General features: G+C 39.8%; 1 protein-coding gene across 1 annotated transcript in view; it reads left to right on the top strand.

Moving 5' to 3' along the window:
• ELP3 (elongator acetyltransferase complex subunit 3) overlaps positions 1-24,758 on the top strand; it is a 91,659-nt gene that overhangs the window by 24,300 nt on the left and 42,601 nt on the right. The window contains exons 8-9 of the mRNA XM_052809366.1: positions 8,588-8,749; positions 12,061-12,187. Coding sequence (XP_052665326.1) covers positions 8,588-8,749; positions 12,061-12,187 — 289 coding nt within the window. The remainder of the gene's footprint in view (positions 1-8,587; positions 8,750-12,060; positions 12,188-24,758) is intronic.

Here is a 24,758-nt window from a genome sequence, read left to right as displayed (position 1 = left end):
AGATAAGCACTCTCTTGCCTATATTAGCCTTGTTTTAGCTTTTACCCCCCTCAACCTTTGGTTTTGACAGAGGTAGGTAAAAAAGAGGTTACAACTCGGCTCCTGTTAGAGCCATACATATGTGTTTTTCTTGTTTGAAATATTTCACTCTAGCATATGCTTATTCATCCTGGTGTTTTCAGTTACAGCTTGCTAATAATTTGTTGCTGAAAAAAACCATTATCTGTATTGCTCTTGCCTTGAACTTGATGGATGGGAGCTTAGAAAATAAGCTTGCAGTGTTAGAAGGTCCTGTCAGGGTTTTCTGTTCGATGTCCTTCTTTTGCCTCCTGAGCTAAGACAAGCTTTTCAGGCCCTGCTCAGATGTCCCCTGAGAACAGGCAGTGATTATGGCTTTTGAAATAATTGTGCATTTATTAGCCTAGCATGGTAAGAGCAGAGCAACTCTTGTGCACGGCTCCGTCCTGGCTGTCATGAACGGCAGGGTCCCTCCAGCAAAGCTACAGCCTCCTTGCCCAGAGCTCCTCTCCGTGACGTTGCTCTATGAAAGCTGTGAATGATATAAAAATAAACCAAACAACCTTCCCACCCCCTTCCCTCTATAGCCAACATCATTACCTCCTTGTTGTTACAGCCAGGCGTTTAATTAGTCCATGCAAATAGCCCTACTTTGATTAGGCCTGAAGTGTGTTAACATAACTGTGCTGCTTCTGCTCGTGCTGTGCTTTTTCTTCGGAGTATTTTCAGATGTCAGATCCATTCATTGTGGTTACAACTTGGTAAACAAATTAAGGACAGAAGACTGGTACGTGTTAGGGTTTTTTTGCTTCAGAATGGATACGATTTTGAATACAGATCCTACCCTGGATTTCTAACACCAAGTGACACAGCAGGAGGGAGCGTAATTATGTATGACTTACGTGTTAATGGCGTTTCATGAAAAAAAAAAAAAAGGATTTGTTCTCATTTACCTTTTAGCAGGTATAAATACTGTTACTTTATCAAAATTGGAAAATTATATTTTAGTCAAAAAATGACTGTATTTTAAGTAACTGTAAGTTTTTCAGTATTTGAAAGCTGAACCTTGGGAAACTGATGCTGCTAAGAAACCAAAGCAGTCTGTTGTATTCCTGGTAGTGGTGATAAAGAAAACACTGAAAGGTTGTAATAAAAAGGGAGCAGTATAAAGCCAAATAACTGGTATTTGAGCTTTCAGAAGTACCTGCTCTGGGCAGTCATCAAACATGCAACTTTTGAAACATGTTGGATGAGTAAGATGCCACCTGTTCTGTTTACTAGCAGGAAATTGTAGGTACTGAACTAACTATTGCTATCTCTGTTTCAGAGATTGGCATTGTGATAAAGCAGAGCTATTAGAGATCAAGAAAAAGGAGGTCACTTAAGTAGTAGGTGAGGATGTGGTAAATAAGATACTTGTGTATTATATTGGCCATTTCCTCTGCAGAAACCAATGGTGTCACTTTGTCTTAATTCCACGTGTATAGACATCATTGTCTGTCTTGAAAACCTCTAATTGTGTTACACTCTTGTAGTTGGGTTTTTTTCCAGGATATTAGACTTGTTTGAGATGCTAGATGTTCACAATCTTTGTCGTTCACAAAGGTAAGGCCAGGAACCTTCTGCTGAGGGCTCCGTTGGTCGCTGATTAAAATTCTTGATTTTCCCACCCAGGGCTCCAATACTTGCCTCTTTCTGAAAGACTCTAAGCACCTCTTCTAAGGCAGGTTTGCAAGTTTTCGGGGGGGTTTTGTGGTTTTTATTCTTGGGGATAGGCTAAGGGTAGATGAGCAGCAGTGCCTTCCCTTAGCCAACTAAGCTGTTACCACTCATTGCGATGCGTCTAAGTACGGACCACCCCATTTTGTGGAAATTGCTGCTGTGGGATAATCCATTAGCAATAATGGTGATCAAGTAATGTGAGCATCTTCATAATTTATTCCATCTTCACCTTTTAAGAAGGTTTTCTTTGGCTTTTGAAGTAATGTTGGAATGTCCTGCAGGCAATGTTTTGGGGACTGTTGGGTTGGATGAGTTGTTCTAGACCCTTCCTTTCTTTCCATATAGACAGGTACACCTAAACACTTCTTGCTCTTGGTGATTGGTTCTCTTTGATGCTGCCTTTGAGCTTCTGCGGCTGCTTGTGCCTTTTTCTTCTCTTTTGCCTCTCGGTTTACCTCCTCTTTATGTACTCTCCTACTCTGAAACATGTAAAACAGATGGTTTAAAGGCATTTGATTAATGTGCTGTATATGCACTGTGTGAACTCACCTGCTTTATTCTTATAGTTTATCTTTACTGAGCTTGCTGGGATGAGGCAAGTCTTTCTGTGTCGTCTGGCATCCTGCCACTCTGATCCCAACCATGGAGTCTGGAAGCTGCTGTAGTATGGATTGTAAATAATTGAGTCTTTGATGTTCAGGTCTCTTAGTTGACGAGACTTTGTCTGTAGACCAAAGTTTAATCGAGAGCGAGTAGAGGCTTTATTAAATTAGTTGTTTTATGCCAGAACTGTGCTGTCTGTTTTTTCTCTAAGTGCGAAAGGATTTGAGACTTTATGTCAAACTGCTGTGTCTGGTGGAGAGGTAGGTGCCTTTTTTTATCTTAAAAAAATGAGCTTATTTAAGAGGCAGATTCTGATTTGAAGGTCTGCTTAATGTACCAGCTTTCTCTGAAAATTCAGTCAAATATTCTCCAATGATTAATATTAATAATCTCTCCTTTACTTCTTCCTATTTCAGACAGTTCTGTAATCATGCTGAAAAGAACTGCCCTTACAATAGCTATGTCTGTGGAAATCTTAATGTTTCTCTGTATCTCATTTACTTCATTTGTATGGCTTAACATCTATTCTATTTGCGTAATTCACCTCTGCGGTCAGTCCATTATTAAAATTGCCCCGCTGTCATATTGTGCTATACACTTGTCTTGATTTCTGATTATTCTTTTGATTATGTGGGGTTCCTCAGGACTGCTGTATTACAAATAACAAATAAGACTGTTCCAGGGAAGGAGGAGAAATACTGTAAGATGTTTGTTGCTGCTTGAGAAAATAAAATCCGTCTCCACTTTCAGGTTCCAGAAGAACTGCACATCATAAATATTAACGCCAGAATGAACCTGGAAATCGGGTAAACTTGTGTATACAAGACCATCATGGGTGGAGTTTCCAACCTGGGTTCATCTAATTTCTCAGGGTTTTCTCTGTTTTGCTTTTCTTAGTCTTCAGTTAGTAATAGTTTTGCTTGTCTTGGTCATCATCAAGGTCGTCTTAACCTCTTGTGTCTGAGTATCCTGAAGCCACTCTCTCAGAGCTCTAGATACCTGCTTTTCAGGCTGTCTGCCTTGTTGGATACAGACTGTTCCCTCTTCATCTGCCTTGGCTAGCATGCCATTCCTGTAGGATATGTGGCTAGATGTCTGTTGTTTTTAAAGATTGAGTGAAGGCAAATCCATCATGTCCATTATCATGATAAGTCACTGTATCCTGTTAGTGAGCTTACAGGGTTTTTTTTGAGAAATGAAGTGTAATATGCATAAACTTCTGCAAGAGAATTGACTTGGTACAGTGAGGTATTTTGACATTAAAAAAGAGACTAGAACAACATGTTACCCATTACATAGGTTTTCAAAACAGGCATAGCAGAAAATTATTGTCATTGACCTGAATGGTTTCTAATAGGATTCTGTTGTTTTTGCCTCTGGGCCTTCTGTTTAATACTTACGTTAAAATAGTAATTTCTGAGGGTTGGCAGGAGCTATCAATATTGGAGATGGGCAAATAAGGGATAAATCTGTATTCCATAGTAAGCTGTATACGAGCAAGCTGTGTACTTTATTATGGGAAAATGTAAAGCTGTTTTTCTAGGAATGGTGCAGGATTCTATTCTGAGAAGCAGCGAAATATCTAGAAAATATTTAGGAGTGAAGTCGCATTATCGTGAGCTTTCTGTATGATTCAGCAGCCAAATTACCCTTGACTGTATAAATAGTGGAAAATTGGACAGGAATAGGCAAATCATATTCCATCTCGATATAGTACTGGTGTGTCTGCAAAGTTCTGTGGCTGTTTTTGGTATCAAAGGCAACGAGAGAAATGCTTAAAACTGGAGATAGTGCTAAGAAAAGGTATGAAAATGATGTAAGCATTAGAATATATGCACTTAATGAATAATATACAAAACTCCTTGAATCTAGTCTGACACCCTGATACCTGCTAGAAGGGCAACATGGTGGAACACAACTAATTGGAGATTTCTGGAGTACCTTGTGATGATATTTTGAAATAGGTGGCTCATCCAGTGCCTGGGAGAGGTGCTTTCCTGGATCTGCTACTAGCAAAGAGCTGGTTGAGGGAGGGATGTGGTCTTGGCTGCAGTGACTCTGAGATGTTAGAGCTTAAGATCCCAAGGGATGTGAGTAGCAGAATCAAGACGTCAGAATTCAGGATAACAGACTCAAACCTTTCCAGGGAACCAAAAAGCAGGATCCCATGGGAGAATGCTCTGAAGGGTGAATAAGCCCAGGTGAGCTTAGCTGATCTTCCAGGACAACCTCTTCAAATTGCAAAGACAGTGCATGCTGATGTGCAGGAAACCAAGCAGGCACGACAGGTCACCAGCTTTGCTTAACTGTTTATTGGGGAAGTCCTGATGGAGCTTAAACATGAAAAAAGGACTGTGTGCAGAAGGTGAAAAGAGGTATGGGATACCCAGGAGGGATACAGGCGGGCAGAGGGCACGTTAGGAAAGTTCAGCTGGAGCTGAAACTCCAAGGGATTACGGAGCAACAAGAAGGACTTCCATAGGTACATTGTCAGCAAATGAAAACAAAAGAAAACAGTCTGCTGCTGGATGAGGCAGGCAACTCTGTGATGGAAGGACACAGGAGAAGACTGAGGTTTGCAGTGTTTCTTTGCCTTGGTCTTTATCTGCAAGATCTGTTATTGGTAGGTGGTGATTTGGAGTGAGAGGTAGTGCCCATGGCAGAGGATTGCATTGGGCACCACTGGCAAATTGGAGGCATGCAAGTCTCTGTGGAAGAGGATGGGAGAGGCAGCTCCATCTCACATTAAAAAGGTTGTGACAACCGAGAGGTCCTAAGTGACTGGAAATGTCATGTCTGTCTTCAAGAGGGTGAGAAGGAGAACTACAGGCTGATAAGCTTCGCCTTGGTCCCTGAGAACATTGTGGAGCATGTCTTTGTGGAAGCTGCTTCCATGGTCGGGAAGGTGGCCAGAGGGATTCAGCACGGATTTGCAAGGGCAAAAATGTGCCTACCCAACCTGCTAGAAATGTGGGAAACCATGTTTCCAGTGGGCAGTTATGATGAAACCTGGGTACTGAAAGTAGATGTAGGAGAAGCAAAGTCAGTCTTGAAATAGACGATCTATTATACGTTGTTACATAAGTCACTGATTAATAATGGTAATAAAAAAAAAATCTGTGACTTGATCTGCAAATTGGGATCAGATTTCAAAGATGTTACTTCTTTAAAAATTAAAAAAAAAAAAAAAATCCAAGAGCTTTCTCCACTTAAAAAAGTGTTATTCTTCAGCATACATCAGTTTGTCTTTTTTTCTGCTGGCTGGTAAATATCTGTCTCAGATCCTGACTGTGCTTTAAAATAAGATATCTTACCAATTTGATTAAAAAAAAAAAAAAAATCAGTGTCTGTCTTGATGCAAATCCAGTGTTTAGGAGATGACCTTTTATGTAGTATTTCCTGCCCTTTTCAGGTGTCCAAGCTCTCTCTTACAGCTCACCATTGACTCGGTCAGCAAAGGAGGTGCTGGACATGCATAGGAAAATGTTGAAACTAAATGTTAAACACTGACAGATTTATTTTTTTTTTTAATAGATTTTTAACTTAGTTTTATTATGCAGCTTTGTGCTGCATAATAATAATTGGTACAGCTTTTATGGTACTTTTTGATAACTCCTTCCATAAAATGACAGCTTATTTAGATCTAGTAAGGCTTTTAATTCATGTCCGCTTCTGATACTCTGTGTTTGGCTTATTAACTTGTAATCTTACAATTTGTGCCTGTCCTTAGATTTAGTATTAGGTTTCAAATGAGATAAACTTGCTCATTTTGCAAATAGGAAAAATGTTAAATATCCAAATGGTGTTTAAAGTTCGAAAGTTGAGAAAAAACAGAAGAATAGTCAAATTTCTCTTTCTTTATTCAGGAACTGATGGGAGATGTGTTGCCAGAATCGTCTTCCATGGAAGGTTGACTATCACACACTTCTTTCTCTTTTCCAATTAGTTGAAAGGAATCTCTAGTCTTTATTAAATATGCACCACTTGATTCAAGCTTTTATTTTACGTTGAGAAAGTAGAGTATGAGACTACGCTCTGTTTGCTCACCACAAGTCTTTGGGACTGCTGGGGAGAGCTGGAGGACTTGTGGCTCGGATTGAAAATATCTGTTTCTTACAGAAGATGGTGATTTGATGAGGTTTGTGACTTTCCTTGGAAATGCCATCTTTGTTACTTTATCTGTTTTGGGTTCATCTTTGTTTTGCTTTTCTGGTTATCATTAAGACACACTTCTCTTTTCAGCGTAGAGTTGGGCAAGACAATTTTACTAGCCATTACACCATACTGAAATCCTGTAGGTGCCCTTAGCAGACCTTATAGTTTAGGGTCTATTGGTGTTCATTACACTCAGCATTTTATATCTTGGCCATAAATTTGCTTGGGGGGTGGGGATACAGTTATTTTTGTCTCCCCTCAGTATTTCTAGCCTGATTGCAGGTGTTGAATATGAGCATGTACCTTGTGGCATGACGGGTGAATTATTTGGTGACATCTCCCCCCCCGCCCCCTTAGCTAAAATTTCTCTTTAATTCTTGCAAATCACATCTTCAAAAGTGAGTGTTTTTCAGTCTGATGTTAATGAATCACACGTTCACAATGTTTTCCCTGATGTGACAAACAATTGTTCTGTTAGTCTGTCAGATTAGTGAGCCGCAAACTCTGAAATGTTTTACATGGGTTTTGTTGGGGGGGGGTTGTAAGATGCTTATTTTGACAGCCATTGCAGTCTATCCCCCAAATATCTTGGTCCTTATGTATCTTAGGCTTTAACAGTTTGAAGGGAGTTAATATTTTTGCTTGTGAGTCTGAGCCCGCTTGGGGTTTCTTGGTGGGTTTTTGGGGGGGGGGGGGCTGGGGGATGTGAGTATGTGTGTGGTTTTTGGTCAAACTGGACCTCCATTATGCTCTGAGGCAGGCTCTGGAGTTCTACTTTGATTCAGAAGTTTCCAGCTATCCAGAGCTAGAAATCGGATGATGAATCTTTATAGAACACCTAATAAATAGCTGAAGTTAGTCATCCTTGTGATTTTGGTGTGCAGTATTCTTTCAGGTATCAGCATAACATCTTTCTCTTACTCAAGGTGTCCTCTTTTCAGCAACATTTAATATTAATACTGAGACCTTCATCATTTGGGACCATTAAAGAGGCCGATATTCCTCTCAAACAGTGGCTGTTAATCCTGCCCACACCCTGGTTTGGGAATTATCCAGATTCTCTCTGCAGTTTCAAATGGTTTCAAAAGAAGTTTCCTTCCTCGTGCTGTAAATCTTTTCTCTTGTGCTGCAGTCCTCTGTTATACAACCACCATATTCTGCAGGAAAGACGGTCAAGTGAAGTGATTCCTTTATGGAAAGGAATATTATCCTTGCTGGTAGTGTTGGAGATTATGTTGATTGATGGTTTCCTTTTGTGAACTTTGGTTCAAGGCTGCTTTGGATTCCTTTTTTCTTTTGTTTTACTCTCTCGTAGGTCAGTAACTTACCATTTGTCATCAGTAGTGGATTTTTCTACTAGCTGGAATAATTAGCCTTTGTTAGACATGCACTGATAAATGGGAGAGGAGGGGGGAAAAGGGTAACAATGAATTTCAATTCAGCATTAGACTTCAATGAAGTTGTGAGCATGCTGCTTGCCCACAAAGGGAAGTGATTTGTGGAATTTTTCATGGACAGTCTTGTATGTTTTCTTGTGAGAACGCAGCTGGATCTTGTTGCAATCCCTGCAATTTATCTGCACACTGTGGGAAGCAAATGAAAATATACTGACTGTACCAAACTTTCCCTGACGTGAGGTCCTGTATTATCATCAGTGTCTGAATGGGAGCAAGTGCTCAGACCGCCTTTGGTTTGTCCCCCAAACTAAACACGATTCTCATTGCCTACTCTGACTGTCCCTTTTGCCCAGGCTTTGCTTCCAGACAATGAGTACTGAAGGCTTAGTCTGGTCTGGGAGCGTCTTCCTAACAAGTACTGTTTAAAAAAGCCCTGCAAGGCTGCCACAGCCCAGTTCTTTTTCATACAAAGCAAACCCCAGACTTTTATTAGCGTGCATATTTGTGTATTGTTTCATCTGTGCATTGCCATAAGGTTGAGGGCACCCTGGCTGCTGGGATATTTGAGGGTTTTAACCTGGATTTTGATTCTGGTAGGGACACAGAAACTCTCACCTGGAAGGTGTTGGAAACTCTTCTGATGTTACCCTGTGACACCTTCACAATTTTAATAGGGGATGGTTTTTTTGCAGGTATTCAGAACGAAGCCTGACGAAATGCGTTGGGATAACAATAGAGACCAGACCAGATTACTGCCTGAAGCGGCATTTAAGCGACATGTTATCCTACGGCTGTACGAGGCTGGAGATCGGAGTGCAGAGCGTGTACGAGGATGTGGCCAGGGACACCAACAGGTGAGAAGAAAGCTTCAGTGCGAAGCTGAGCGTGGCTGCTCACTGTATGCTTTCTGGAATACTCTTGAGTAGTGTGTCTTGACCTGTTTGCTTGAACACCCATTTAACATTGAACATTGAAACATTTAGCTCATTTCCGTGCTTGTGTGGCCGTACATCTGTTAAGAACAACTAATAAACTGCAGTGCTTTCATGGATTTTTTTTTTTTTGTGATATTGTGTAGACCATGGCTTGAGAAGATGGAGTTATTTGTGGTGTTTTATTTTAAACTCATATTCTATTCCTGTATCGTACACTTCTTTTTTTTTTTAATTATTTTTTTTTTTATTGCTTTATAAATAAATGCAGTTTTGTGAAGTGGAACTTGTGCCCAGGGAGAGCTCATAGTTTTTATCCTACGTAATTCATAATCTATAGCCTTGAGTAGATACAGTGCAGTATAATCTATTGGAGGTACTTTACCAGCAAACAGCATGTTCTCTACCCCAGATATCTTTTTCTGCTGAGTATTGGAGAGGAGAGATGACACTGGCAAGTACAGAGGGTGAGACATAGTCAGAAACAACACCCGTTGATAGATTAACCACAGTCATCCTAGGCATACAGTATCTCTAGGGATTGCAAAATATATTTGCAAGAGGCCTGTGACTTATTCCTTGTCATCTTGGACCTGTGGCCAAAAGAACAGTTGTCCTACGTAGGAGAGTGTGCAATATATCATTCATCCCAACTCTTACAGGCAAGTAAGCCAATCTTTTTTTTTTTTATTGTAAGTCTGATAATTCTGTTGAGATTTTGAAAGAAGTGATTTTTCTCTTGTTTTTTCACTTCTGACACTCATTCAACTTGCTTTCATTCTCATTGCATATTCCAGTCACCTACCAAAGATGTTTAATAACCATAATCATAGGTAATGACAGAGAGATTATGGTTCAATAAAAGCACATTTTCGTTAATACCTACCTTAAAGGCAGTAGTGCAAAACTGAAAATGTTGGACATTTTCTTTTAGAGACTTAAAGAAAGAATCCAAAATGAGTTTCCCCCTGTGGGTTTAGCTATAGTATTGCTGGTGCATGGTGCAGGATGTCACTGCTATGAAATGGTCAGGCTCCAGGTCTCAGTAGACAGGAAAAGCCAGTTATTAAGTAGTCCAAGAGTTAAGAGCTAATATTTATTGGTGGTACTTTCCTCCTCTAGATGTCAGAGCTTTCCAAATGAAAAGATCCATACTAAGGAATGTAGCTAGATCTCGCTCTTAGGCTAGATGTATTCATTTACAGTTAATTCTGACACAGATTGTAAATTCAACAATTGATTTCTCTTCCGCTTTTAAAACCTTTTTTTCACCTCAAATCTTTTAAAGGTGTCCTATCCTGAGGTGGAACTTTAAAACCTCACTTAGCTATCACTTCAGTCATCTTCAGTTTTCCTCCAGTTTTGTCTGTCACATCAGAGCTGGTACCATAAATTGTTCAAAGCTGTACATCACTTTTGGCTTGTACGTTTGCTAATGAACCCTTGCTTTCCTGCTGATGAATCAGAAGAAGAATGAAGTAGTATGTTACTGACTTGATTTCACTCAGAAGTAATCCTGTGTAGAATTATATTTTTAAAGGCACTTTTCAAAGCTGCTTGCAGAATTCCTAAAAGGCTTTGCTGCAGGCTGTCTCAGAGCAGGGAAAATGCAGGCTGTTCACTCAGATATCTGCCTCCAACTTTTTAGAACAATGAATTGGAATATACTTTTAGAGAAGGGTGATTCAAGTTTCTCTTTCTTTTGAAATGACCTCATTTTGCTTCTGTTCTTCTATTTTGTGGGGGATGTGTTTTGGCTTTAAACTTTTAATATTTTGCTTGTAGCAAAATGTCAGATTACAACCAATTAGGCTAACTGTTTGGAAATTACTTTCTATTATGTTCCATAAGTCATTAGTGAGGTTTTTGAGTGCTTTTGGTGGCTGTGAGGCAGAAAAATATTCAAGAACAGATCTAGGCATCAAATAATCAAGTTATTGATGCAGATCAAATTCCACTTCTAATAAGAAAATAATTTTTATTTATGAAGCAAGTCTCCATTTACTCCCCTCAGGCTACTCAAGGTCTTGAGTAATGCTGTCCTTGAACAATCTCAGAAAAACACCGTAATACTTCTGAAAAAAAATCATAAATAAAACTAGAGTCATAAAACTACGTGTAGGGATTTAACGGAGGCAGAATCTTCCAGTAGGGAGGAAGGAAGAGGTCCTTAAACCAAGGGAAATAGCTCTTTGGTTTGGTTATAACATGAGGTTTTGGCAGAAGGCATGCCCAATGGTGTTAATTTTTCACCCAAAGGACTATGGAGGAGAAGAAGAGTCACTGCTGAGCTAATCTCTTGGCAAGGAATTCCAGAAGATGGGGTGAACTGGTATGAAAGTGTGACGGGAAGAAAACAGGGATTGGAGAGGGAAGAAGGTGGCAGATGCTGAAGGAAAGAAATGTCCAGAAATGTCAGCTAGTAGTGGAAGAGCCCTCCCAGCTGGGGAAGAGCAAAAGCAAGGACTTTGTGGGAAGACTGCTCAGATGTGATGGGCACCTCCTCGTAGCTGGTTGTAGTGAGTGATTGCTGTTGTGGAGGCAGAAGGTGGCTCCTGAGCCGTGGAGGTGGGAGGAGAGTGGAGTTTGCTTGAGGCTAATGAGTTACTGAGATTCAATCTTTGTTCCTGCCATCGTTTGGGCTCCCACTCTCCCCGAGCTCCTGCAGAGCAAGCCTGAGTTAGTTTGGTTTGATGTCAGTGGAGAAGAACATGAAATCCTTCTAGAGTCCTAATCCAGCCTATGTTTTGGAGGTTTGGCACCTCTCGGAAGTTGAGAAGAGTTTATGTTTCTCTAAACGGAGTACTTGAGAGTTTGGCAAGCGTGTTGCAGAATGATTTTCTAGCTAGCTGGTTTTACTTAGCCCCCATCCTTCTCCTTTTGCTCTTCTGTTGCTTTTGTTTCTGGTTATGCTTTTTTCTGATTATAGAGAGTCTTCAGTGCAGCGTGTCCTAGCTTGTGCTGTGGCATCAACTTGTGTCATTGCTTTACAAATCGAATTTCAGCAGCTTTCCAAAGTTTCTCAAGCTGTGATTTGAATAGCCGTAGCCTTGGTGGGGTTCACCTGCTATAGAAGTGGCAAACTGCATTACTTTTAGCCCCTAGTATAAACTGTGCTTTATTAGCAGTCATGTTCCAAACTCAACCCTTCTTGCTTCCTAGAGAATGTCAATTAAATGTATCAAAATATGTCTTTTTCTGTATGATCCTGAATCTCTTTCCTCTCTTCCCAGAGGTCACACTGTGAAGGCTGTGTGCGAGTCTTTTCACTTAGCCAAGGATGCCGGGTTTAAAGTAGTGGCGCACATGATGCCTGATCTACCAAACATGGGGCTTGAAAGGGACATGGACCAGTTTGTTGTGAGTATGCCTTAAAATAACTGTGAGTTTCTAGGGTGTTCCAGCTTTTTCATCTCATGCTGCTTCTCTTTCTTAGCTCAGCTATTAGTTACAATCCAGGCCAGAATTGTTTCTTAAGGACAAATAATTTAAAATTCATTTTTGAAGGTGGAGGGTGAGAAAGATTTGTTGAACTACTTCATCCAGAAAATTATATCCTTGCCTCATGAAAGACTGAGTCACTCGGGTCTCTGTGGAATATAGCTCTTCCAATATTAACTAGGGCTCTTACTTTTTTCCAAGGTGGTTTTCTTTCCGTGGATTTAGAATAGTACATGATTCAAAGTTAAAAGCATACTATCTCAAAGGTAATTAATTGCAAAGTAGAGTGTATAGGTGTATTATATAGCATCTCTGTTCTTGGCTCAGTGCTATTCAGTATCTTTATCAATGATGTGGAAGAAAATATAAAATTATTTCTACAGAAATGGAAGTGAGGAATAAAGAGCAAATGGTAAACAGTGTAGGGAATTAACCACATTACCTGGTAGCATGGTAGATTTTTTTTTTTCATTATTACATTTTTTTCTTTTTAAGTCAAAATTGGTCATCTTTTTAAAATAGTGCAGAAATTGCAGTTATGACACAGGAGTCCCAGGTATATTTTTGTGCAAGGTCAGACTAGGTGCTTTCTGGCACTAAAAAGCTATTAATGCAATGGAATATATTGATTAGAAGTCCAGGCAGAAAGCAAAGGTTTATCTTGCTCTGCTGTAAACAGGCACGTCTAGAAAGAACCAATTGAAAATGCAGTTGTACAGTACATGAAGGAAATTCCGAAACCTGCGATAGGTACGTTTTCTAAGGGGTTTTGTGCAGAATTCCTTGAACTCTTCATAAACATAATGTCATGGTACACAGCAAATACTATGTTCATGTGACAAAGTGAGAGACTGGGGAAAAGTCTGTGCACAAAATGTGCACAAAACTGGAGGTGAAGTCAGTGAGAGAGCTGAAAGTTAACTCAAAATTCCTGCCCCAGACACTGTTGCTCCTGGATTGTTTTCTTATAATGCTGAAGGAGGTGGAGGGTGGACATCATGTTAGCTGTGTTTTCATAGAATTAGTTGTGATGCAGGGTACAGCAGAACCCGAGTCCCTTACTCAGTATCTCATGAAGTCACAGCTGTAGTTCTGCGTTCTCTACGGGCCTGTCATTAGTGAAGTACTATTAGGCTGGAGAGAATTTGTGGTGGAAGAGTAGCGATACTGACAAAAAGATTTAAAGAGCTAACCTTGGGTAAGACTCAGCAAAAAGGAGACAGTAATCTAAGGTATTTGCAAGATGTAAAACTGAAGAGGGAGGAATTATTTAATGCAGAATTACGAGCTTCTATAGAAAGTATTTAGTGATTATGCTCTTTGCTGCTTATTCATGATAAATGGCTAAGGCTTTTCCACTGTCGGATCTGGAGTTGCTCCTGTTTCATTGCAGGAGATTTGGGGACTCACTTTAAAAGGTATAACTTCAAGTGACGCTGAACTGCCTGCAGTTTCTGCAGGTCAGCAGGCTCCCTTGCTTGTCAGGGTAAGGGTTGTGCCGTGCTGTATTTTGTCAATTTATTTATGACAATTTGTGCAGAAATAGAAGAGGCAGAAGGCAAAGTTTTCAGAAAGAGGAGACAACAATGTGAAAAGGCTGGAATTGTGAAAGGGGGGACTAAAAGAAAGCTGGGGAAATAGTTGAGGATAGAAAAGCAAGAGAAGGAGAAAACAGAGCAGAGAAGGTCAACTGGTTTAGACTATTTCTGCTAGAGAAGTCTCTTGGCTTTAGGAGCTGGGAAAACCAATGTTGATGGTGGGCCAGCCTTGGGACATGGCAGGAAGGAATTTGTGTGTTGTGATGGGGAAGAATGGGAAAAGTGAGAGCAGATGTTAATGAGGTCCAAAGAGAATTAAGAAATTTTTCAATTTAGAAAAGGAAGGGTTAAGATAAGGTCAGATTTTTTTTTTTTGCTGAAGGGCTGGAATTGGCAAAAAGGCTGGTTGGAGGGCCAGGAAAGAGAAATGCTTACCAGGGGAATAAGAAAACCAGATGATAGGCTAAGAAGGGGAATTCAAGAATACAGAGAGCTTGATGGGGTGAAGACCAACTCAAGTGACAGCCCTGTTAATGAGTTCAGAAATTTAAAGCAGGACTCACAGATCAAATTAAGATTTGATGCCAGTGAACATACTGATGAGGAGTTGGAGGATGAGTAATCAGTGTGGAGGATGAAGCCCTCAAGAAGCAATGTGAATGCTGCAGAGTGAGGAAGAAAAATGGGAGTTGGGGAGGCAGGCTGGTGGGGAAGAGGTGATAGATCACATCAACATGGAGAAGAATTATATGTGTCTTGTTTTAAAGAGAAGAAAGCATAGGAAAGGAGAGAAGAAGGAATCAAAAATGCCTGTGTTAGGTGCATAGGGTCCCCACCACGATCTGAGACCAGACAGCACACAAAAAAAGACCTGTGTGAAAGAGGCAGCTGCAGAGTTGATGCCCAGCTAAGTGATCGCTGTGCGTTTCAGAAAATGGAGCTGCAGGGAATGAGAGTGGAGAGGTTGTGGATCACTGTGACATGTTTCAAGATGGAATGGTAAACAAGAGACCACTATCCTCTTCCTTTTCCCTTCTCCTCTGCCTTTCTCATACTATCTTAAATGCTTTATAATTTATTTTTAAAAGATCCTTTGTCTTAAATAGGAGAGAATAGAGGGTAAAAACAACCATCTTTCCCCCACCCCTTCCCCAGAGCCTTGCACTACTGAACATAACAGAAGTATTCAGCAGACAGTAATTCCTTCTTTTTCAGGGATTCAGCTAGATCGTACATTCTCTATTTCCTACCTTAACACTTTATATCATGGTTTTGAGTTATTAAAACAACTAATTTCTATGTTGTGCTGTATAAATGTTAGTCCATGCTGGTAAATATTTAGACACTTCTACGACAAAAAATGATGTGAGAGTGAAGAGGGGAACCAAGTGGAGAGCATCTGTTGTGTTCTTGCAACAGTACTAAGCTGTTCATGAGCAGCAGTAGTGCTCTTTTATGCAGTATTCTCCTAAAATGTATAATCTTCTTAGAAGATACCTATGACTTTTGGGGACAGATACCTGCGGCTTATCAAGGATCCTTATAGATTTTTTTATTTTATGGTAGTTCTAGATAAGTTTGGAAAAAAACAACTTGATTTGTTGTGATACTAACCTCCTTTCTAGCCATGTGCTTTTCAGACCAGGGAAAGGCAGGACAAAAAGGAGCTGAGTTGACTTTAGAAGGAGGTCTAAGCACCTTGCCTTCATTACCAGTTGATATATTAAATACAGGGGCTTCTCCTGGGAAGGTAATAACTTGCTGATTGTGCTGACTGCGTACTAAAAATACTGGGTGCTTCTTCAAATTGAACAGGTAATTATGGTTTCAAGAGTAACATTGCTTCTGTCCCTTATGACCTATTGATTTGGAAGTGTTTCCTGCTTCTTCTGTCCAGCAGCTAGGATGCCCATCAGTTACTCTTTTGCAACCATATCTGGGTTTTCAAAGTTGTCTGTGTGTGTATAGCAACTGTTTTCCTGGGGAGTTTATTAATAAGTATGCAAATCTTTAATTTACTGATAGGATTGAGTATGTTAGATCTTTTGTTACATGTATATATTCTTTTTTACAGTAAGTGGCAGGTGACTGGCTTTTTGCCTGCCTTCATCATGAAGATTATTACAGTTACTTTTTTTAAACAGAGTGGATGTACGAGTCCTGTGTCCCAGTTATGTTGTGCTGCTTCACTCCTTCCCCCATCATGCCTCTTTTCTTCTCTTATTATTGATTCTTTTTATAGCCTCAGAGGATTTCCTTTCTACTTCAGGTCTTTCCGCCCCATTCCACATATGGGAAAACGCTGCAGGGAGGGAGTATGCTCTGCTTCCTCCCACCACCCATGTGGTTGTGCCAGTAGTGTCAGGTAGTTTATATGTACACACACGCACACATACACACTGCTACTTCTCGTTGGCAAATGCAAGCATAACAGATAAGACTGATTCACAGTGCCTCACGTAGCAGGTGGTCGGAGAAAATAATTAGAATAATAGCTAGAATAAATCAAGGACTCAGCGGGAATAATGGAATTGTTACCAGAGCAGACACCTCATTCTGTGGAATGCGATAAACACTCAGCTTTGCTGTTGTAGCACGAGAGAGATGAGGTGACTCTAGGGGTAAATGGTTGGGAGGATTCATGAATCACACTTGCCAACAGGGCTACCAAGCAGAACTTGGGATTTAAGCAAAAACTTTAGGAGGCTAAAGAATTCCCAGGATGCTGTTACTAATTCCTCATTCTGTTTCTGCAGAGCCACTGAGTGGCAATAGTATAATCAACAAACTTTATCTACTCTAGAATAAATACTATTAAGCTAGTAACATATTCATTAATGGAGATGATATTGCTATGTTTGCCTTTATTTTATTTTTATGGTCTTTGCCTAAGCATGATTTACTGTTGCTGTTCTTCTTGGTCCTCTGGGAGGGATGGCTGTAAGCCCATCTCAAACAACTTTGAAGACACCTCATAGATGAAATAAATCTGGGGAGCAGAAAAAAAGGAAAGGAAACAGGCAGGAGAGCCAGAAGATTAGAAATTTCAAGTGTGGGAAGTGTCAGGGGAAGTGTCATAGCAAGTTGCTGGCAGAACCCTCCAGCTCTGAAGGCATGTGGGAGTTGGTGGATGCTGCCCAGAAACATCAGATAGGCCTGCAGTTGCTGAGAAGCTCTTTTTCCTTGAGGAGATCCATGAGGAGGTCCTGTGGCTTCACTCTGTCCATCTAAAGTCTCGTATTAATGCAATGATGAGGGTAAAAGCATAGGCAGGGCCATTTACTGGTCATTACAGGAGACAAGTATCAGACTGAAGAGATTTTTGGTTCAATTCAGCAGAGCCAATCTTGCGTTCTTTAAATAAAATGCAATCATTGAATGATTTTAGTCTGGTGAAAATTCCTTTTCTTACAGTCGTGTCAGGCTGGGTTTTTTTCTGAAGGAATTGCAAAATAAGCATTTCCCAGAAATAGACTAATTTTAGTGAAATGCCTGATGCATCTGTGATCCAAGTGTAAGTTATGCAGAGGGCTACAGCCTTCTTGGGTGTGTTGAACACAGGAGAGAAAAATAATGGTCAAGTAATGTAGCGGGTTATACAAGTGTCCTTTCTCTTTGCAATGTATTTGATGTTATTGTAAAACTTTAAATGCTATTGTATCATTTTTAGCTGTAAATAAGGAGATAGTTTTCCTGAGGGCTCTCATTTTTATTAAGGAGGTGAAGTTCGTAATGAAATATATTGCACCTCTATCAGGAGCTTTTAATAACTGTAATAAAAGACAGTTAAATTGCTGATCTACATTGATTTTTTTATTCTTTTTTTTTATTATTCTTTTGGGAGGACAATTACCTGTGTTTTTAAATATAGCTCTGAAATGTTTAGTGGGGTAAATTATTTTCCTTTCAATTCCTACCAAACATCTAATTGAAACACTATTATTGGCAGGTAGCCAGCATTACCTCTGAAAATTTGTCTTTTTTTTTTTCTTTTCATGGGCACACTTGCTGAAACAGATTAGGCAGTATTTAATGATCGGTCCTTCAGTTACTAGAGCTTCTCTTGGAGTCTTAGTAACTGTTGGAGCTAAAAAGCTCTTCACTTCGGAAACAATTATAATTTCATGAACTATGGCCAACGCTGTGGTAATTTTTATGTTAATGAGAATCATGGTAGTAAGGAACAGGCTATTTTTAGAAACTATTTTCACAGATAATTGCGCGCATATTTCTGTGGATAAAATATCTACATAAAGCCCCAGTGTGTACCCACTTCTGCAGATGGTTGAATTGTGTGCGCAAAGCTTCTCTCTCCCCCTCCAGTGTCTGTGTGGAAATACATTTTACTGGCTCGCTGGGTGTGTTTGCTGCAGCTCTGGGTACGTTTCCTATAAAGCGGGTCGGACTTCTCTCTGGGTATGTGTGACGTAGGAAAAAAGTAGAAGTTAAAGCTACAGCCCTCGGTGTGCCACTGTGCAGGAGCAGAATAGCTGAATCAATTGAATAGTACAGGTAAAACTGGTCCCTTATCTTCTGCATCATTTGGGGATGCATGCATAATGTGGATAGGGTGACGCAATTTAAACCAGAAAATGCAAAGGATGGCGGTTTCACTAGCAGCGTGATCTTTGCTACATTGCATTGTACTGCCTAGGAACAGTACGTACTGCTATACCATTAGTATGGACATGATAAATTGCAAGGCTGTGTGGAAAAACTGCATTTATTATGGAACTTGGATTGCTTCCTTTGTCTTTCTGAATTAGTATTTTGTCTGCACACACGTTTTCCTCCAGCATGCCAGCGATAAAAGTTACGATAATAACAATCACTACCTTTAAAATAGCCTCCCATTCAGAAAAAGCCTCTGCTAAATATAAAGGTACAGTTGAGACCCTTTTTCTACCCGAACTAAAAGATCATTTCTGTGCTTAACAACTGTGCGTTGCATAGGCTCATACAGCCACTCTGTCTATTCAAGTGGTGGTTTTTCATGCCAGCATTCAAAAGTTGTTTTCTGGGGCTCTTTCACTAAGGCCCCTTGCTGCTGAAGTCAATAATGAGCATATGGCTGGGAACATACAGGCAAATGGAAAGGAGCACAGGAATAAAGGGATGTGTCCTGGACAGAGAGTTAAAATTTGCCAGGCATTTAGGCAAAGAGAGCATCATTCAGTAAAATATGTATTTTAGCACAAATCATCATCAGCAACTGAATGCTTGTCATCAGGGTGGATAAACCATGATGTCCAAATTAAGTTTTTGAGGACTTAGTTGTTGGTTTTGTGTGGTTTGGGCGGGGGTTGTTTTGGGGGTTTGGGTTTTTTTCAATAAAAAAAGCATACTGGAAAAGCATAATGGTTTTACTGTGAACATAAATGAGAGAAGCTTTTGCAGGGCTGAGTGGGGTGGGAGAGAGCACATGGTTGTATTGATGCTCCTTATGGAAAGGAGAGGTCTGATGAAGGAGGATTAGATTATCAAAAACATTATGGAGTTGCTGATCACAATGTTTTTTAGGGCAGAAGACATGCTTTACAGGGATTTGTGTTGCAAAAATTGTGTACTTAAGACAATGAAAAATGCTGTATTTCCTGTACTTAGCCCTAGGGGAAAGCTGACCCTTCCAGAAACATAAAGACCAGAGTTCTGTGCTTGGTAAAAGTGAAGGTGAAACTTCACAGCAAATTGATTGAGGTATTCTCATGGGTTCTTCCAAAACTGCGTAATAAATGGAGACTCACTTGGAGCACCTGCAAGACTAAGCAGATGGGACTGCTCGGTGCAGTGAGCACAATCTGGAGAGATTTGTCTTGGTGTTCAGATAGATACTGTGTTCAGGAGTCAAAACCACGCTCCAAGGTCATGCTGCTGATGCCCAAGGCCTCTCCCAAATGTGAAATGTCTCTTCTTATTATTGAGTTGTATTATAGCAGGGCCAGGGACTGTTGCAGTCTACGATCTCCTTGCGGTAAGTTCTGTGCAAACTTGGAGGGAGCAACTATCCAACAGAGTGTTAGAAGGCAACCTGTAGATCCTGACAGTCCAGGGGTAAAAAGAGACCGTGGGAGGGATGGGATGGGAGGCAGGCATGTTCCCTCCTTGTCTGGCAGCAGCAGTTTCCTATACCACGTAGAGAATTAGGGTATTTATGACACTGAGGTGCATAGTCTTGGTAAATAACTTGCTGAAGACAGCTTCACGTCTGTGGACTAAATGCTCCTGTTGGTTAGTTTGTCTCTACGGTAACGGTTGCTTTGCAGCTCAAGAGCAGTTTGTTTCTGGGTTCAATGTGATGGGTTTAATGTTTCCTTACTGAAGCTGGAGATCATGAGAATTCACTTGTTAGACGCTTTTGGAAAAGTTCCCTTTGGCCTGTGGATTTGGGGTTTTTGAGGCTGTTGGGGAAGGGAGGAGGTGTAAAGGCTTCCTGCATCTTGGAGGGTGAGTTACAAGGTCCTTTACACTGTTCACTCTGGACGTTAGCAGGCAAATCCACTTTTCTTACTTGACATTCAAAGTCTACATATGAGGCATTATAGAACATCCTAAAATAAGCGTATAGATTAGTCTGTTAAGTAGCAACCAAAACCATACTTTTTTTGTTAATTTGCACTATTGTAATAGTTCAGTAAGACATATCAAGGTCTGCAGCGATGTGCTGCTGATAAAATTCTCTAGTATTTTAAGTGTCTTCCTTCAGGAATTTGAAGACTAGCAAAATGAATATGCAAAATTAACAAGAAACAAACTTTTCTTTTTCACCTACCATGCATTACCGTGCTACAGTCTCTGATGTGCTGTTTTTCTGCACACTAATATATACTAGTGTTGAAGAGATTTGCAGGCGGATGTGCTAAAAATAGATGCTGGTCACCATCACAGAACTGACCCTCTCATGGCAGAAACATTGGGTTTTATGTCACTGTTTTCTTGGCTTAGTAGTTTCCATAATCGTATTTACGTGGTGAAATATGACAGCTTGAATGTGTCAGGAACGGAGAAGATTTTATTACATAGCTGTCAATAGTCAGGAAAATTATAACAATTAACTGGAAAATGGTCTTTCCTCCCGGGATTGCAGAATGCTTTACAGGTGCTCTCAGGAGAGCTGGAAATTTGGGTCATCTGCTTTAGAAATGTTTTGCCCCATGGTCACATCTATAGGAGATTTTGTCGTGAGTGCAGAAGTGACTCGACTTATTTCTGCCTTTCATTCACCTTTGAATCAATTTTATAGAGATTCACGACACCATATATAAAGTAACATATGCATTTCAGAAGAGCCTAATTAAAAACGTTGCCATGTTGTACTGTGTTTGCCTCGGACGTCAGTGATTCAGCAACAGGATTTACTGATTGCGCTGTCAAGTTGCTCCTTCAAAGAACATTTGAATGGACAGAAAGCGTTGCTCTTTGAGGATACGTAACACCCGATGGACCTCTGAAATAGTGGTATATTTGGCAGAAGTAATATCAACATACCATCTTTATATAAACCCAAGGCAACTTTGGGAATTCCCCAGGTTATACTAGAAAAATGTTTCAATTGTATTTTAATTCTACGTATTTAAAATAAGTGTCAGGTAAAGATACCTTGAAGAGTGGGTGTGCACGCAGTTAGCAGAACAAGCTCCAGCTTGCCGCAGGTGAAATGCTAGAGAGTTTGCTTCCCTTTTGTAGAGAGCTGATCTGCCTTATCATCACTGTATGTTCTGTGTTGTGTTCGTGTTCACGTGTGCTCTGCTGATTTTGCACGCAGTGTGTAACATATGTGCACTTATAATATGCATCATGGTAAATACGATTCTTTTTCATCATTATCCCACTGCGTGGTGAGCTGGATCTAAAACCTTCTCATTTATCACAAGTCAGAGTCTGCAAACGGATGGTGTTCAGAGCAGCTAACAGGTAGTATCTTACTATGTTCTGGTAACTTAATAGGAAGTCTAAGGTCACTTAATTGAAAGATATTGACGTTAAGTGACTTTAAAATGACCATTTCTCAGCTTGCTGTTGGCACCGCATTTCCCTCCTTCCCAGGTGACAACTGGTGCTTGACGATGTGTGTGTTCCCAGGCTGCTCCAAAAGGCAAGTAAAAAGGCAGAATTTAGTCCGTACTTCTCGGTCAGTAGGCCGTTGTCGGTATCAGTGAATGCAGATACTATCATTACATTTTAATTAGACTAGCATTTACAAGAAAGAGGGGAAAATGCAAATTTAGAGTTAAAACGGAGCTGCATTTTTGAGCCACAAGCTTCTATTAATGCATATAATTAAACTACTAAGTGATTGTTCATTCCCTGTAGAGTTGGAAGTGTCATTCAACGTGGTAGCTTTCAAGTGCTACCAGTATTCATAGTTATAAATAATACAGCTGATGGAGATAAGGAATGCTGTAATATGGAGAGTTAAGATAATGTTCATCTTAATGTAGTCGGACATGAATTTAATCATCTGTATCATGCAGGGACTACAGTAAAGGAACGAGTTCAAGAATCAGGTTGAGTGGCACCTGATTGCTAGTGGACAGTCATTAAAAAATAGATTTTGGTGGCCTTTATTTTTAACAAATCCTGACATTTTAGTAAATTGCTTTAAAAAATTGCTGTGCTTATCCTATAACTGCTATCTCCTAGAAGGGTGGAACGTACTGAGAGCAGAAAGATTAAAGATGGCAACTGAGTCTTTGGTCTGTAAAAAGATGAAGTGGAATCCCATAAAATAATATTTTTCTCTTTTTGGAGAACTGCAGCTTTTCAGCATCTTCAAAACACATTTCTAATTTGTTCTGTACTTAAAGTGGTCAGTAAAATCAGATTAAAACTGTAAGGCATAATCTTTTAATATTGGCTGAGTTGTGCTATTACCAAACTTGAGAATGGGAGCAAACCGCTGTGTGGTCTCATTATGATCCCAAATCATTTGACCTTCCTGTTGCAACTCTGAACAGATACATGGGTGACTAAAAGGTTTTCTGTTAAAGGTTATTGCAAACATGCAGGAAAGTGAAATGCTTGAGTTCAGGACTTCATGTCCTGATTCAATCTCTTCTTATATTCTGATCTTTTTTTGGTTCACATAGTGTTATGTTGACTTTTGGTTTTCAACTAATGTCTGTTTTCTTGGATGGTAATTACAATGTCATGCAATTTTTAAGTCTCAAAGCTATTGGTGGGAGTTGGACAAAAGTATTCCGTCATGCACTTTGATACGTCTGCCTTGATGGAAAAATCAGTGGCTTCTTGGCATCTAAATGACTAATTTTACACCCATTGGACCCTGATTATTCATAGTGGCAGTGAGTTTATGAGGTGGTGGATGAATGGATCCTATAGATGCCATTAGCTTTAATAACAGGGAACTTCTACAACAAAGGCATATGCTAGTAAAATCAATTACTGTTCTCATAAAACATGTTAGCAGCTAACTTGTATAACCTTGTAGACTGAATGTGTGTTGATGGGATCTTATTAAGATTCATTGTTTGTAATTCACAGAGCAGCTGTTCCTACAAGTAAAGTATGTTTAATGGAGCTCAGGTGAAGCAAAAAAAAATTGTGAATTCCATGATTCTCTGGTTACTTGTTATAGTAGTTGCTGTGAGAAAGTACTCAACTTTTTTCTAATACCACATAAATTGGGCAAAGTTATGAGAAACGTTATTTTAGGCTATGAAAAGGTCCATGTTTATGAACCTCCAGATCACTTAAGTTTCAGCTGATCTGAATTGACCTTTTTTTATTACAATTAAACCACTATGATAATCTCTCACGTCATGTCCATCATCTACATGCACAACTTTAAAATTTTACTCTAGCATTCATCTTTATGATACAAGACGTGTTAAATGCTAGCTGGCTTACAGTCTTTAGCTAGGAGGGAGAAAACTTGAAGTTCAAAGAAAATTGGTTTAGTAGCTTTGAAGTTGTACGTGCTTCCATGTAGAATATTCATGCATGCGAGAGCACTACGTTGCATCCTCAAGTGGTTCAAAAAGACTGGAAGTACGTAAGGATCCTTTCTCTCTGGCTCACCTTTAACCTCTAACTTCACAGTGCATTAGCAGACGTGGATTTAAGCTCTGATTGAGTGCTTGCTAGAGCTGATGGAAAGCCTCCTGTTGACTCCAGTGATGCTAGGGATGGTGGTCTCTGGAACAAATGTTGTTTTAGGGATTGAATTTTTTTGGCAGTAAACTATTCTGAACATTTTTATCAGTTGAAGACACCTTTTAAGGGGTCTAATTAAAAAAAGAAAAGGCTACAATTCTTACTAAAGCTTGGCATGTGTTGGCATTTTATAGTTCCTTTGTTTCGTGAGAGACTTAATCAAAACTGTTTGTAAATGGGAAAAGGTTAAGCCTTTAAATATTGGGATTTACAGAAACTATTTAAAGTTTACTACTGGAAAAAGAGGTTCAGGAAAAAAAGGAGACACTGCTTTGTTGTATTGTTTGAAATTAATTACTTTTGAAATAATTAAACTTGAGGGATATTTTGAGAAATAGTTTAAGAAATAAATATGAAAATCTGTTGCATTTTTAATGGCAGCATTACTGAAATATGAAGTAGCATTATCAGCTAGCTTAATATGCTGTATGTATGAAGTGGCAAAATTGACGATGTGATTAGAAGCCTTAACTTCTGACCTTGCCTTTGACTGCTGGATGGCTTTAACCTTAGTGCTGTGTTGGTGTCTTTGCCTTTAATCTGCAATGTAAATCAGTAAATGTTTAAAATATTCTGCCTGGTGAATCATACATGCTTTTGCATTTGGTTCAGTATCGTTGCGAATATTAATACATAACCTTACTGGAAGCCTTTTTTCCTTGCTGGAGTGGTTTATTTACCTTCCTATATCTCATTGGGGAAGCATCATTGCTTTCTCACCTTAATGTCTTTCTCTTCTTCAGTGCCGCTTGGCCATAGAGCTTCTCTTGTCAGAACAA

Source organism: Harpia harpyja, chromosome 15 (assembly GCF_026419915.1).
Source record: "Harpia harpyja isolate bHarHar1 chromosome 15, bHarHar1 primary haplotype, whole genome shotgun sequence".
Taxonomy (NCBI): domain Eukaryota; kingdom Metazoa; phylum Chordata; class Aves; order Accipitriformes; family Accipitridae; genus Harpia; species Harpia harpyja.
This window is presented reverse-complemented; position numbering and strand designations above follow the sequence as displayed.